The 14104-nt window shown below is 45.9% G+C and overlaps 7 protein-coding genes across 7 annotated transcripts; 5 read left to right on the forward strand and 2 right to left on the reverse strand.

Annotated features, from left to right (window-relative positions):
• Positions 1-237: 237 nt before the first annotated feature.
• RCF1 (Rcf1p) lies at positions 238-699 on the reverse strand (the record flags this gene model as incomplete). The annotated part of the gene is made up of 1 exon (XM_018881739.1): positions 238-699. One exon carries the CDS (start codon positions 697-699, stop codon positions 238-240), a length of 462 nt encoding a protein of 153 aa, XP_018736187.1.
• A 533-nt stretch (positions 700-1232) lies between these two features.
• Positions 1233-1490, reverse strand: GUK1 (guanylate kinase; the record flags this gene model as incomplete). The annotated part of the gene is made up of 1 exon (XM_018881740.1): positions 1233-1490. The coding sequence occupies one exon, from the start codon at positions 1488-1490 to the stop codon at positions 1233-1235; it is 258 nt and encodes an 85-aa protein (XP_018736188.1).
• A 904-nt stretch (positions 1491-2394) lies between these two features.
• Positions 2395-3426, forward strand: AWJ20_4655 (uncharacterized protein; the record flags this gene model as incomplete). Its single annotated transcript, XM_018881741.1, has 1 exon — positions 2395-3426. One exon carries the CDS (start codon positions 2395-2397, stop codon positions 3424-3426), a length of 1032 nt encoding a protein of 343 aa, XP_018736189.1.
• Positions 3427-6519: 3093 nt separating this feature from the next.
• On the forward strand, positions 6520-7872 carry CSR1 (Csr1p; the record flags this gene model as incomplete). Its single annotated transcript, XM_018881742.1, has 1 exon — positions 6520-7872. One exon carries the CDS (start codon positions 6520-6522, stop codon positions 7870-7872), a length of 1353 nt encoding a protein of 450 aa, XP_018736190.1.
• Positions 7873-9866: 1994 nt separating this feature from the next.
• AWJ20_4657 (uncharacterized protein) lies at positions 9867-10658 on the forward strand (the record flags this gene model as incomplete). The annotated part of the gene is made up of 1 exon (XM_018881743.1): positions 9867-10658. The coding sequence occupies one exon, from the start codon at positions 9867-9869 to the stop codon at positions 10656-10658; it is 792 nt and encodes a 263-aa protein (XP_018736191.1).
• Positions 10659-11851: 1193 nt separating this feature from the next.
• On the forward strand, positions 11852-12556 carry MCH5 (Mch5p; the record flags this gene model as incomplete). Its single annotated transcript, XM_018881744.1, has 1 exon — positions 11852-12556. The coding sequence occupies one exon, from the start codon at positions 11852-11854 to the stop codon at positions 12554-12556; it is 705 nt and encodes a 234-aa protein (XP_018736192.1).
• A 69-nt stretch (positions 12557-12625) lies between these two features.
• On the forward strand, positions 12626-13360 carry MCH5 (Mch5p; the record flags this gene model as incomplete). Its single annotated transcript, XM_018881745.1, has 1 exon — positions 12626-13360. One exon carries the CDS (start codon positions 12626-12628, stop codon positions 13358-13360), a length of 735 nt encoding a protein of 244 aa, XP_018736193.1.
• Between the last annotated feature and the right edge of the window lie 744 nt (positions 13361-14104).

Here is a 14104-nt window from a genome sequence, read left to right on the forward strand (position 1 = left end):
TTATAAATGCATTATACTAAATCATCGCTAGTTAATTAATTTTCTCAAGAAAAACGCAAAACGACCCGAATATTCCCCGGTCGGGCTCGGCCCTTGAAGTAGATCCGACCCCACTCCATCCTTTAATGGGAGTCTTCCAACTTCTCAGGTTATAGACAATGATGAAAAAGATGATTTCGTTATATTAAGTGAATGTTGGTTGTATTTACAAATAATTTAAGTATCGATGGGGACGAGTTACTCGTCCTTTTTGCCACTGGCAGCACGAGCCTCCTCGAATTGACGACGAAGTCTCTCCTTTTTATCCAAGGCAACAGCATCAGCACGAGCCTTTCTTTCTTTGTCCATTTCGTCCACGCGCTCAAGCTCCTTGATCCAAATGTCCTCTCTCTCTTTAGCCGTCCTTCGTAGAATAGAGTCTCTGTCAGTAGGACGATTGGGTTTTCCGTAATAGTATCCTCCAATAACAAGAGCAGCCACAGTGAAACCCTGCAAACCAACACGCCAATAAAACATTCTGTTGGCCAGTTTAGAATTTCCACCACGAAGAGCCCTAGCAGACATATATAAAGCACCGCATGTTAAGAGCATGCCAATTGGCACAACCGGCTGCTCCTTGGCCTTACGAGCCAGTTTGTCAAGGATGTCTTCCTCGCCAGTAAGGGACGTATAATCTGAGTTTGGTGGTACTGAAGACATTTCTTGTAAAATATAGGGACTTAGGTAGCCTTTAAACTACCTTGATTAAAGTTGTGAACCTGATCCGATAAGAGACGACTTGAATAAATGCAGCATGAATGCGGCTGTCCAGTGGAATCACTAGGTGAATCTTGATCCCAGAGATATTCCAAGGTCACAAAATCAATCACTAAAAGGCCAATTTCTAGTGACTCTCAAAAACATTCGAATCTCACAAGTTAAGTTATCAATTTTTTAATAATAAATTGAAAACTGGACTGAAAATTTTTGTTAGGTCGGAGTTGGGGTTATATATCGGCAATCTGGAATGCATACTAATCTATGCAGAACTCAACTCGAGGTTCAAATCAATCTTCCCATTCTCCGTTATAAAGCTGACTAGAGTCGAAATCGGACACAATGCTCGTGCTGGATCTGATCTAGTGATCAATTTATGATGATAGTACAAAAATCTAAGACAAAATATCACAATCAAAACTAGAAATCAAAAAATAAAAAAAAAAATATTAAATCAAAAATCAAAAATCAAATATCTATTCAGAAGTGACAAAAGCTTTTAACTCAGCATAGGCCTTTTCAAGGTCATCGTTAACGATGATCTTGTCGTGAGCACCAGGCTCCTTGGAGTACTCAAGCTCAGCAAGAGCTTGATTAAGACGGTTATTAAGAGATTCTTGGGTCTCAGTGCCACGGCCCTCGAGACGAGACTTCAAAGTCTCGACAGATGGAGGAGCAATGAAAAGGAAACGGGCATTCAAATCAGTCTTCTTGACTGACTTGACTCCTTGCATATCGATATCGAGAATACAGGTTCTCTTGAGAACCTCAGCAACATCCTTAACAGCCTTGACAGTAGTTCCATAGTAATTTCCAGAGAATTGAGCATGCTCAATAAAAGCGCCATTCTCGATCAGAGACTTAAACTCGTCGACAGTGACGAAGTTGTAGTCCTTGCCGTTCACCTCACCGGGTCTTGGGGAACGAGTGGTGTCTGGACATAGTTAGCAACCTGAAAAACTCACAGCCAGATATGAACAAAAAAAAAGAAAAATGGCAACCAACCTATTTTTCTGTCTTTCTTTCATGTTTTTAGATTTTTATCAAAATAAAACGTTGCAATAGCTCAGCACGGAACTTACGAGACACGGAGAAGCCGAATCGATCAGGAAACTCGGCAAACAGTTTCTTCAACAGAGTCGATTTGCCGGTACCAGAAGGACCGGAGATAACAATTGGACGAACAGCAGCGGCAGCCATGGTAAAATATTCGCGAACTGAGAAACAATAAACGGCAACCAGCGAACCAGATCAACACACGTAGTAAACAAATCAGCACCTGGTCGTGCATCACGAAAAATACCCTCGAGGCCCATGCGGCTGCACACCTTTTCGATCGCAGTCCGTGAATAGGGGTCATCTGCCTCCGGCGGCTGGGGCTCCGCCCCAGACCCTGGTTGCTCCTGCTTCGCAGGAGATTGCCGGGACCGTCGACGAAACGACTCGAACGAAGTGAGAGGAGCCACGGGGTCTGGGGCAGAGCCCCAGCCGCCGGAGGCAGACTGGCCGATCCTGTTGATAAGGGCTAGGGTCCAGAGATAAGGAAGGACGGCGAGTTTAGGGAGACAGTCAGCAAAGTTAGTTCAACAGATTACTTTGGATTGGAGTAAGGAGTTGTGATCTGGGAATTGCTTCGCCATGAACATTTCGATACCGGGGTACAGCGAGACGTCGCCGACGTATTTTAATATTCAGATCTCGTTTGACCGGACGACGTACCATGTGAAACGGCGGTACAGCGAGTTCGTCAAGTTTGTGGAGGCCATTGAGGAGGAGATGGGTGAACAGGCACCAGTTGATTTGCCGGGCAAGAAATGGATTGGAACTAAGAATCGAGAGTTTCTTGACGACAGACGAAGAGCTTTAGAACTGTTTCTTCGGGCTTTGGCAAAGAAAGACGAGTGGAGAGAATCGCTGGCATTCATGGATTTCCTCGAGGTTAGCAAACATGCCAAGAGTGAAAGTTCAGTAGCAGCTAAAGCTCGTGGTGATTGGTTGAAAATGGAGTCAGAAGCCAGTTCTCTGATCCAGAAGGCGCTAAAAAGCAAGCAATTGATGGCAAGTGGCATTGGCGGCCCTACTGAGGCAGCTGAGCATCGCAGACTAGTGGTACTCAGCCGGTCGAAAATAAAGCATCTTGAATCGGTTCTGTCTTCTGACAACAGCCTGGGTGATGGCGAGTACCGCCGTAGACGGGATATTGTTCAGAATCTGAAATTGGCATTACGGAATGGCGAAAATACCTCGTCATCGCCATTCGGTTCCAACATGTCTAGTGGAGCTGGTAATGGCATTTCTTCAGCATTTAATCAAACCTCGTCGCTCTCTGGAGCATCAGGTACCGGAGTATCATCTCCATTATCATCGAGATCGCCGTCCCGAACTTCGACCCCTACACGCATCCTGGGTGCACCAGCCCCTGAAACCGGCCGAACGAGACAACTAAATAACAGCGGTCTCCTGGCACTCCAGAAATCCGACATGGAAGAGCAGGATCGCACTGTCGAGTCGCTACGCCAAACCATCGAACAACAGAAACGGCTCGGACTCGCCATCAACGAAGAACTCACCTTCCAAAACCAGCTTCTCGACGAGCTCGACGACGAGACCCACCGAGTCAACTCGCGTCTCAACCAGGCCAAACGCCGTACTGGCAATCTGGCCAACTAGAATCCTTTGCATTTTTTTTTCTCTCTGTATTCTTGTTGCTGGGGGTGTGCCTCCGGCGGCTGGGGCTCTGCCCCAGACCCCGTGGCTCGCTTCGCTCGTTTTCGCGGGACTGGGCCGCGTCGTTGTGACCGTGGAGGGGATACTGTGCTGCAGCACACATGAAAATATATATTTATTTGTTAAGTTTTAATTTTAATAGTCCGTGTTAATTGTGAAGATGTCCTGGTCAATGTCCAGAGCCAACTGTTTCAGACAGGACCCAGAACAGAGTCTGACAGTCCTAGAAACGAACTAAGAGGGTCTGGATGCAAAGAACACCCAAGACAAATCAACAATAGCAGCAGAAACAGAGCCACCCCCTGGAATTTCCCGTCAGGTGCACATGTCCCTGCATAGGGACCCTGCATGAGGAGCAGCAAGATAATGGGTTAGTTCAGCAAACTTTGGCAAGTGCTAGTACCTCTTTAACTGAGCACAAATGCCAACTCCAGATCCTCACTGAACCAGCCTTGAGAATCAATTTTCAGCCTGACCCATAGCCCTTAGTAGCGGCTCAGGGGTAAAAGGCGGGGTATATGCGAAGTCGGACTTCGGTCTTCAGACCAGGAAAGCTCCGCGAAGCGGAGCACAACGGGGTCTGGGGCAGCGCCCCAGCCGCCGGAGGCAGACCCGCACCCCAGGCAGACCCGGAAACGGGACAGTTGGGATCCCCAACAAAGTGCGATGTGCATTCGATGAGCCGAAGTCCGGAGTGAGAGCAATCAGCGGCTGCGAGACACGAATGTAGACGGCGGACTTTCACAAGCACGTACTGATAAAACCTCGGGAGATGCCAGCTGCAAGCATACCCGCCTCTGAGACAACAATGAATCGCATATATCGAAGTAATCGGCAATTCTGCTGATAAAATAATCAATGCACAGTGTGGGGCACCAGATCTCGCTGGCTGGCCCAAAAAGACCATCTGCAGCAAGCGATTGATCCGAGCCGTTGAGCTTGGAGGGGGGACATTGTCCAAGCTCACAAGAGTCACAGTCCATTGGTTCTAAAACCAATTTAGAAGATGGATGATGTGAAATCAAGTGTGGGTCTAGAGCTGCTGAAGATAACGATAACGATAACGATAACGATAATCACCCTGCCAGTCAGCGAACAACCTCGGCTGACCAATGAGACACTTGGCTATTACTCGATTCTTCCTGGGGTATCATAGGGTATCACTAGGGTAATTCTGGGTTCTTTACGGGGTGCTCATCTGGGGCAGGGTCCACATTGGACTCCAAATGGCCATGAAAGGAGAAATACAGCAGCAGCAGGCCAGGTTCAGGCAGTTGCGAACCAGTCAGGTGGTCTACGGAGAGGCCGGCTCCTATGAGACGGGCCTGCCTCCGGCGGCTGGGGCTCCGCCCCAGACCCTGGTTGCTCCTGCTTCGCAGGAGTTGGCTGGGACCGTCGACGGAAACGACTCGAGCAAAGCGAGAGGAGCAGCGGGGTCTGGGGCGGAGCCCCAGCCGCCGGAGGCAGGCCCGCGACCCCCTGGACACGAACCCTTATCTCGGCTGCTCGGTACTCAGGGGGATCGCGGGGTCAATTAAACTCTGCATACCGTTTCTGGTGGTTGAGCGATGCCAGAGTGGTTTATGGAGAATATGCCAGGTCTGGAAGTGTGGTGTGCCTACCGTTTGGAGAGATAGGTTCGGTGGCGGGTCGAGAATTGCGGGTGTGGTTGTGAGGAGATGAGGAGCTGGGTTCGTGAAAGATAGCGAGTGACTCGAGATATCGTTGGAAAGTACCCCACCTGGGGATCTGCCGACCAGCGAGAAGTGCTTCCCGCTTGGGAAATGGTCCAGAGCGCACAGTTGCCCAATCCAGGCGAGGGGTACAATCGATAAATGTTGCGCAGGTCCGAAACGCACAGTGTGCCAGTTGGCCTATTGCATGCTGGTAAATGCCACTATTAAAATTCCATTTGTGCCTAGGTAATAAAATAATGTACTACTGTGCAGCTGGCCTGCATGATTACATGTATGGGGAGCATGAAGCGCCAACGCGGGTGCGGGGTCGTCTTTGTCGCATTTTACGTTTCTCGCGTTGGGATTTGGACTCCAGTTGAACAGTTTGTTCACTCAATTTTAGCTATTTTTTATATACAATGTTTTCAAGGCTTACTGGGTATGTTAAAGGAGAGGTGTGTACTGAAGGTTAATGGTTTTTTGGAGGTGGAAAATGTTCGTTGCCGGGTTGCTGGGAGGTGGGCCAGGAGTGATATCCGTCGGCTCTTTGGCCCTTACCCCAGCCGAGTCCAGGTACCCCACAAAAAAGCAACGAAACGAGTTTACGCGGGGACCCCACTAAGATTGCAAGTTGGATCTGTGTGTGGCTAGAAGTGGTAGGCGTGTCGGTGTCTCGGCTCGAATCAGACATTGAGAAGCTTTTAGTGTTTAGTGGGGGAGGGGCAATGAGGAGTGGTAGGAGAGAGAGGGGTTGAGGTACGGCGAGCGGCGGGATCAATTGTATATAAAGTGACAATAGATCTCGATTGTGGGGATATTGCTACGACTTTGTTTTATTTGTTTGATATTTCTTCGTTTGATCTTTGCTATTTATTGATTGTTAAACGACTACGATCCGACTTTGTTTCAGCTTTAAGGAAATTGACAGTCGAATCTGAACTTACCCCGCTACTTCACACACTCGACATCAGAATTGAATCGAAATTTCTTTGACCTGTTGTTGATTTTTTTCTAACTTCGTGATTATCTTCATTTGTTGCTGTTGTTTTTTCTTTAGAGAGTTTAACGTTGACCGTAAACCTCTTATTTTTTGAAAAACAAATCAACATTTCAAACTATTATAACCGCATCTGCCGACAAAGCGCATAAAACGCATCGCATCGAGAGTTGCCGAGTTTAAACTTCATAGGGCTAGCACTACATCGTACATTTAGTATATAAGCCCCGCTGCACCTCACAAAACACACACGAACTGTACCTGCACCAAGTCCCCCTTTAAATTGGAACTTATCTGAATTGCAGCATTTTGGCTACAACCTCCATTATACAACAAAACTACCATCATTGATTTGCTGCTATAATGTCTACTGCTGCTAAGGGAACTCTTCCCGGCCGTGCCGGAAACTTAACTACTGAGCAAGAACACAAACTCAAGGAATTTTGGGCTCAGGTTCTTATTTATACAGGAAGTGCTCCTGAATCATTAGCTACTCAGCTTACTTCTTATTCAGTGACTTCGGGTGCTGCTGCTAAGAAGAAGGGTGGTTTTTTCTCCAAGAAAGATAAGCATGTCGATGATATTGCTACTCAGTCTGAACTATTCCGGGCCGCACTTCCCAAGTTGACCCCTGAAACTTTTATTAAAGCTGTTCGTTTCATGTCTCGTGGTGACAATGTTGATGATTTGTTCTTGAGATTCTTGCGTGCTCGTAAGTGGGATGTTGCCAAAGCTTTGGAGATGTTTGCTACCACTATTTCTTGGAGAGTGGAGTTCGGTGTTGACGAGCTTCTCCGCACTGGTGAAGAACAATGTGTCAAGGATAAGGAAGACGGTGTTATTCTTCAATTCAAGACTGGTAAGGCCATTTTGAGAGGTAAAGATAAGACCGGCCGTCCTATTGTGGATGTCCATGTCAAATTACACGATCCCAAGGCTCAATCTGAGAGAGATATTGAGAAGTTCACTATTTTCCTGATTGAGGCTTCTCGTTTGTGTCTTAACGATCCCAATGATACTGCAGCTGTTATTTTCGATTTGACTGATTTTGCTATTTCCAATATGGACTATGCCGCTGTCAAGTTCATTATCACCTGTTTCGAGAGACACTACCCCGAGTGTCTTGGATTCTTGTTCATTCACAATGCTCCATGGGTATTCCAGGGTATCTGGAATGTCATCAAGGGCTGGATCGATCCTGTTGTGGCATCTAAGATCTCGTTCACCCGTAACCACAACGATCTTGTCAAGTTGATTGACGACAAGGAGATTCCTAAGTCTATGGGTGGATCTCGTCCTTGGGATTTCGAGTATCTTCCTCCTGTTCCTGGTGAAAATCAAAAGCTAGAAGACCATGAGACCAGAGATAAGATTCTAGCCGAGAGAGTCAATCTGTTTAAGGAGCTTGAGCAAGTAACAGTTCAATGGATTTCTGCTACCGGTGAGCAGAGTAATGCTCTTGAGGCCAAGCGTAGCCAGATCATTGCTGAAGTCCGCAAGAACTACTTCCTCTTGGACCCCTATGTGCGTGCCCGATCTGCCTATGACCGTGACGGAACTTTGGCCGAGTTCAAGCAACAACTCCACCAACCTGAACTCGAGGCCGCTGCCCAAGCCGCTAAGACTGGAAAAGCCCCATCTCTCGCCGATGAAAAAAACGACCAAACCAGAGTTAAGACCGCCCCTGCCGCTGCCCCAGCCGCCGTCACTGCCTAGGTGAGGCCCGCAGCTCAGCTTAAACTCTGTCTCTAGGCATCAATCCACTCCATACCATGACTGCTTCTCCTTCAAAAGCAAGTGTCCTCTGACAGAGGCCCTCCATAAACAAAAGTCACTCCACAGCATTTCTTCTGGCCTCGTCTGTAGGGTACCTTGCTAATCTCATTATTTCCATCTGATTTCGGTTTCGGTTTTTGATATTTTACGTTAGGACTTGTATGATATATACATAATATTATATGCCATTAAAATAACCTATTGTGGAGGGTGTACCTCCGGCGGCTGGGGCGCTCCCCAGACCCCGTTGTGCTCACTTCGCGAGCTCGCAAACCCCGGGTTTTGGCGGTCATAAATGTTCCGGATTAGGCAGTGATCGGTTCACGATACAGTCGCGAAGCGGTTTTCGAGATTATGCATTCAGGTCGAAAAATAAACAAACGACCCAACAGCGTCGCAAAAACATGGCTGCTGAGGTGGATTTGGCCATTGCCAAGCTGGAAAAAGGTGAGAATTAACCGGGGAACTGAACAAATGACAAAGGTTTTTGTTATAAGGGGACCCCGACGCCCGACTCGAGCGAAGCGAGAGGAGCCACGGGGTCTGGGGCGGAGCCCCAGCCGCCGGAGGCAGGTCCGTCAAACAGTTCTAACTCTCTATCAGGTGGTCTGTCGAATCCCGAGTTTGCAGAGGTCACTTTGAGATTGAGCCAGGTCGCTGGTGAGAGTGGACTTTCTAATGTTCAGTTGAAAAGGTTGATCAGTTTGCTGCTGAACTCTGATGAGAATGACGGTGAGAGGAAGGGCTATCGCCTGCCGTTGTCGGTACAGGGAAGAATTGTTCGTCAGTGTTTGATCCCGAATGAGCTTGTCAGCGACGACTGTGTTGTGCCTATTATCAGCAGTCTGGGGAGTGCTAATAGAACACCGTTGCCGGTGAAAGCCAGGCTGTTGAGGTGGATAGTGATTATCCACAGCTTTCTCGAGAACCAATCAGTGATTGCAAAACTGTATGGATTGCTGTTTGCCAATTTGAAGTACGAAACTACACGGCAGTGGGTCTGTCATTTGCTATTTCTGTCTACAGATCACCGGTTTGTGACCGGATGGAGAGTCCAGATACTACAGGAATTATATGATAAAAATAAGGAATCAGCACATGTTTTGGGATTATTGCTTCTTTACAGGGACTATGCTCCGAATCTAGTGACGGTTCGACTGCCGGCAGCTGGACCGTCGACCTTTAGACACCCAGATCGGTATACTTTGGCGCTTGTTCAAGACATTCGCCATTCCAAGTTCGAAGATCAGTCGGCAACCAGTGATAATCTTTCGAGATTAGCTAAGAGGAGGAGAGTAGTTCCTGAAGTGCAGTCGTCGCTTGATAATCGTGCAAAAACAGGTGGAAGTGAAATCGAAGGTATTAGCTCGATGCGTGAATTTGTGAGAAATATCCACAAGATATCTTTTCCACTTCAGATCTCGAGTGTTCTCGACGAAAACGGGCTGTTGACGAGTCTTTTGATGTTTAAAGGTGATGGTAAGTGTCGTAGCGTGTCGAGCGAAGCGAGCCACGGGGTCTGGGGCAGAGCCCCAGCCGCCGGAGGCTAGCCCACCATAGTAGAGGGGTCCTAACAGACAGATTCCATTTGGGAGCGATTGAATACGTGGCTCAGTAATACGTTGTTTCATGAGAGGAATAACCCTGTTGAGCTGAAGCACGTACTAGAAAGGGTGAACGAGTTTGTTGCGTCAACTAAAGTGCTGCCAATCGCAGTGGAGGAGTTTATATTTGCAATTGTGTCTACATGGAAAGAAAGCGGGTTGAGCGACGACGAGGAACTTGTAGAGATTGTTTTCCAGATTATGTCACACTTGCCGCTGATAGAGGCAGTGAAATTCGAGAATGCGATGTTGGCGCCTCTACGTAGGATGATGGCGTCTGCTCCTATTCGGACGAGAACTAGGCTGCTGGAATTTCTTCATGATCTGTTTATGAATTGGAATATAGAGTATAAACCATTGGTTGAACAGGACGCTAGGGTATTTGGAGGGCTAGACAGGGATATGGTACAACAAACATTACAAATGGTGGTTAGTTTTGTTGACAATTTTGGGCTGAGTTTATTGGAATTGACAAATGACGACTGTGTTGTTCAAGATAGTATATTATCGTTTTACGAGAACTTGCCGAAAGTGTGTCTGGTCAGAATCACGCCAAAAATTGTTATTATAGGATATGAAATGGCCGCTCGACTGGTTTTTTCACAGTCTCCATTTGCTACGTCTAGAGTGTGTGGTGTTATTGCCAGTTATCGAGAGATATGTACAAACAGCAAGAACCGCGACGACCCAGCAGTGTCAACATTTAATTCTTTGGTCATGGATACTTGTAATATACTCTGGCGTGACAATGCATTTTCTGAAAGTGTAAACTCAGATCAGTTTGGACTTACAAAAGAATTTATTGAAGCTTTGGATAAGCAATGTCAGGAGAAATCCTTATCATTCAAGGCACTCTATTCAATTACAAACTCTCCATTGTTTATATGGGTCAGTATGTTATACTTGAGATTGAAAGAGCATGAGAATTTTGCTGCTACTGAAGTATATACGGGTCAGATTACTAGAGAGCGATTTCAAGAAATGTCTAAAGCGGGCAATTGGCTTGACATTGAGTATGATGATTTCCGAGTCGGACTTCTGTCCAAACTGGAAGACGCCGGGTATGAGGGCATCAACGTGCTCCTGTATACATCACTGAAGCAACTGATGGATCGGAGATAGTGACGGCCAAGCGAGCTCAGCCGCAAGGTCATCGGAGTCTGCTATTAGAGTCATGAGAGTCATTTATTGATGTGCAAGTACCTGCAGAAGTCGTGGCACATGTGCGATCCTGACGATGACGCCTCGTTATATCTGGGTCGGGTCCGATTTCGGGCTGGCTTAAATCACTCGAGGATTCTCGGAGATGTATGGCTTTTGATTATTGTCTTGAAAGCTTTAGATTCGAAAAAGCCGCCCTCGGACTCGTCAGTTCATTACTTTTTGTTGCAAATGCGGAGCTCCTCATTGGCGCTTGCCCAGTTACGTTTCACCCGGAAAAATAGTCACCACTGGACGATAATCTGTTAGTAATCGAGTACATATCTGGTGTCTAAGTACCACGGGTTACGAAGGTGTAACAACACGCAGGGACAAATTATTAAACGGACGCTCGGTTTATATTTTTGTGCAAGGTTACGTAAGTAGTTATGATTAATCAAGGCACAAAAAGTAAAGCTGGGGTCACAATGTAATCACAACTTTCTCCAATACGATTTAGCGCATGTAGCCGAACGGAAATTCCGCTCATATGGCGCATGGCTAAGTACGATTGGAGAAATAGCGTTGAACTATCCCCTCGTTTACCTCATGATAACTTCCCCTCACAGCGTTCTATACATGCCCGGATAAAATGCGGTAATCCTGAAACGGAAATTGCTAAATTCGAGGAGATCGTGTCCCGCCGTTAGTAACGGCATGCATCTTATGGAGACTGCTAATATCTGAGTGTTTGTACTTGTACTCGCCCAAACAAAGTAAAAATTCTATAATGGCCGGTCAACAACAAGTAACGAGGCAACATTTAGCTACTTGACACGCGAAAATGGACGTTTTGTTTTCTCGAATTGATGTGGAATTGATCTTATTCCGCCATTCGTCTGCGGACATAAGTAAGAGGAAAACTATGCATGAATAGGGCGATCAGACCTAATTTGTCAAATATGCTATCTCCGACCCCGAATACTGACTCAGCGGCAGTTAATGCGATGACTTCTAGCTAACCGACAAAATTCGATTCTTCTTGATCCTTTATATCCATATTTTGTTTTGTTTGGTATAGTCATTAGCAACATAGAGATTTGTGATATAAAGTTAGGGCTAGATCACTGATAAGTATATGGCGATAGCATTGCAGTGAATTATAGAATCTGAAAATGTCAGAAAAAAAAAATGCAGAATCTGTGATGAAACCTCAATGTGATGAAAACTATGCTGATGGTGGAGTCGGAGTTGGTGCACAGTTTGATATTGACAGCCAGTCTGTACGGTCATCTGGTATCAATGTTGAAGTTATAAATAATAGCGGAGATGAGGAGAAGACGGTCGGAGATAAACCAATCCCAGAGGCTGTTCCTGTTGTAGGACCTCCTCCAAATGGTGGTTTACAGGCTTATTTAGCGGTTTTAGGTGGTTTCTTTGCATTATTCAATAGTTGGGGTCTCATCAATACATTTGGCGCTTTTGAGACGTATTATCAAGAGGATTTGTTGAGCCACGAGGACCCGTCTACTATTGCCTGGATCGGATCTATCCAAGGATATTTTGTCGTTGCCGCTGCCATTGTCTTTGGAAGAATGGTTGATGCCGGATACATTCAGAGTTTATTGTATGTCGGAACTTTTCTTCTGACTTTTGGAATGATGATGACAAGCATCTCGTCGGAGTTCTATCAGATTTTCCTTGCACAGGGTGTTGTGGTTGGAATCGGATGCTGTTGTATGTTTGTGGTGTCGGTCTCAGTAGTGGCTTCTTATTTTAGTACTAGACGTGCCTTTTTTGTTGGTATCGTTGCTTCAGGGGTAAGTTTAATGGTTGTGAATGATGGAGTTCGTGAGATCATAACTCGGTTGGCAGGTTGAGGAGTTCCTCCCTATGGAAATAATACTAACAATTGGTAGTCCAGTATTGGAGGTGTCATTTATCCCATTATGGTTCGTGAATTGATTACCAGAATTGGATTTGGTTGGGCCACAAGAGTAGTTGCGTTCACTATATTTGGACTTTCAATATTGCCATGTTTGTTCCTGAAAGGCAGGTTACCTCCTAGAAAATCTGGACCTCTGATTGACTACGCGTCCTTCAAGGATATTCCATTTATTTTATACTGCATTGCTTGTTTCTTTGGTTTCATGGGACAGTACATTCCAATTTTCTTTATTCAGTCATATTGTTTAGAAATTGGCATTGATTCCAACCTTGCCTTTTACATGACTTCAATTCTTAATGCTGGCTCTGTTCTGGGCCGTATTCTCCCCAATTTCATTGCAGACAAAACTGGTCCTTTGAATATGCTCTTGCCTTGTACTGTTGCTTGTGCCATCCTAGCTTATTGCTGGGATTTTATAAGTGTTAAAGGAGGAGTGATTGCTTTTTCAGTGTTATTCGGTTTCTTTTCTGGCACATTCGTATCTCTACCTCCTGCCTGTATTGCATCCATGACTGCTGAAATGAACATGCTGGGTACTAGAATGGGCATGGCATTCTTTCTATGTGGTTTTGGTATCCTTATAGGTAGTCCCATTGGAGGTGCTCTTGTCACTCGGGATGACGGCGCTTTTCTATATGCTGCGATGTTTTGCGCTGCCTGTATGACGCTTTCCTCTGTTTTCATGTTTATGACTCGTGTGGCATTGTCAGGACCAAAAGTCATGGTTAAATGTTAACCACCTCACCCATTATTTTGCATAGTTCACAACATCGTATTTGATCTTCTAATTCGCATAACCTTCATATACAATGCTAATAATAATAAATTAATGTACAAAATCTATGTGTCATAAGTTCGTTCAATGAGCCAACGCTTGTTCACAAGAGTGTCAAGTGGGTGTAGGACCATACCTTGCTGAAGCACCTAGACTTCTCAAGAAATGGAATAGACTGAGGTTCTCGGTCTCTGTTATGTGGTCCCAAATAACCGGATCACCTAAATCAATGCAGTTTAAGGAAACCAAGAACTCGACCATATCATGGTTCTCGAGGTCAAAAGCATGAACCAGCGACATGTAGTTCGGCAAAAGTCCACCGTTGGCCAAATTTTTGACAAGTTCTAAATCGTTCTTCCTCACAGCTTGTTCTATAATCGATTCAGGATACTTGCTAACGCAGTTGCATTGCACTAGATATATTGCCAAGTCAAACTGGCGTTCGTTCATTTCAGTGTTGATAGCTGGTTCTAGGTAGCCAGGGAGAAACGGTCTATTGATGACTTGGTTCTTATAACTGCTGTAGAGGTCTTCATCGCTAGGTTCAGCCGGTGGCAGGAACGGTGAAGATTGTGCTGTCACCGGACTGGGGGAGGGAGATGATGACAGTTCAATCGTTCTAGTCGTAATGTCATAGTCTGTTCCTCCTCTCTCACTCTCTTCACTGCTGGAGTCTTCGTCATCCTCTTCAGAATCACTATCACT

This window comes from Sugiyamaella lignohabitans, chromosome D (genome assembly GCF_001640025.1).
Source record: "Sugiyamaella lignohabitans strain CBS 10342 chromosome D, complete sequence".
Lineage (NCBI taxonomy): Eukaryota > Fungi > Ascomycota > Dipodascomycetes > Dipodascales > Trichomonascaceae > Sugiyamaella > Sugiyamaella lignohabitans.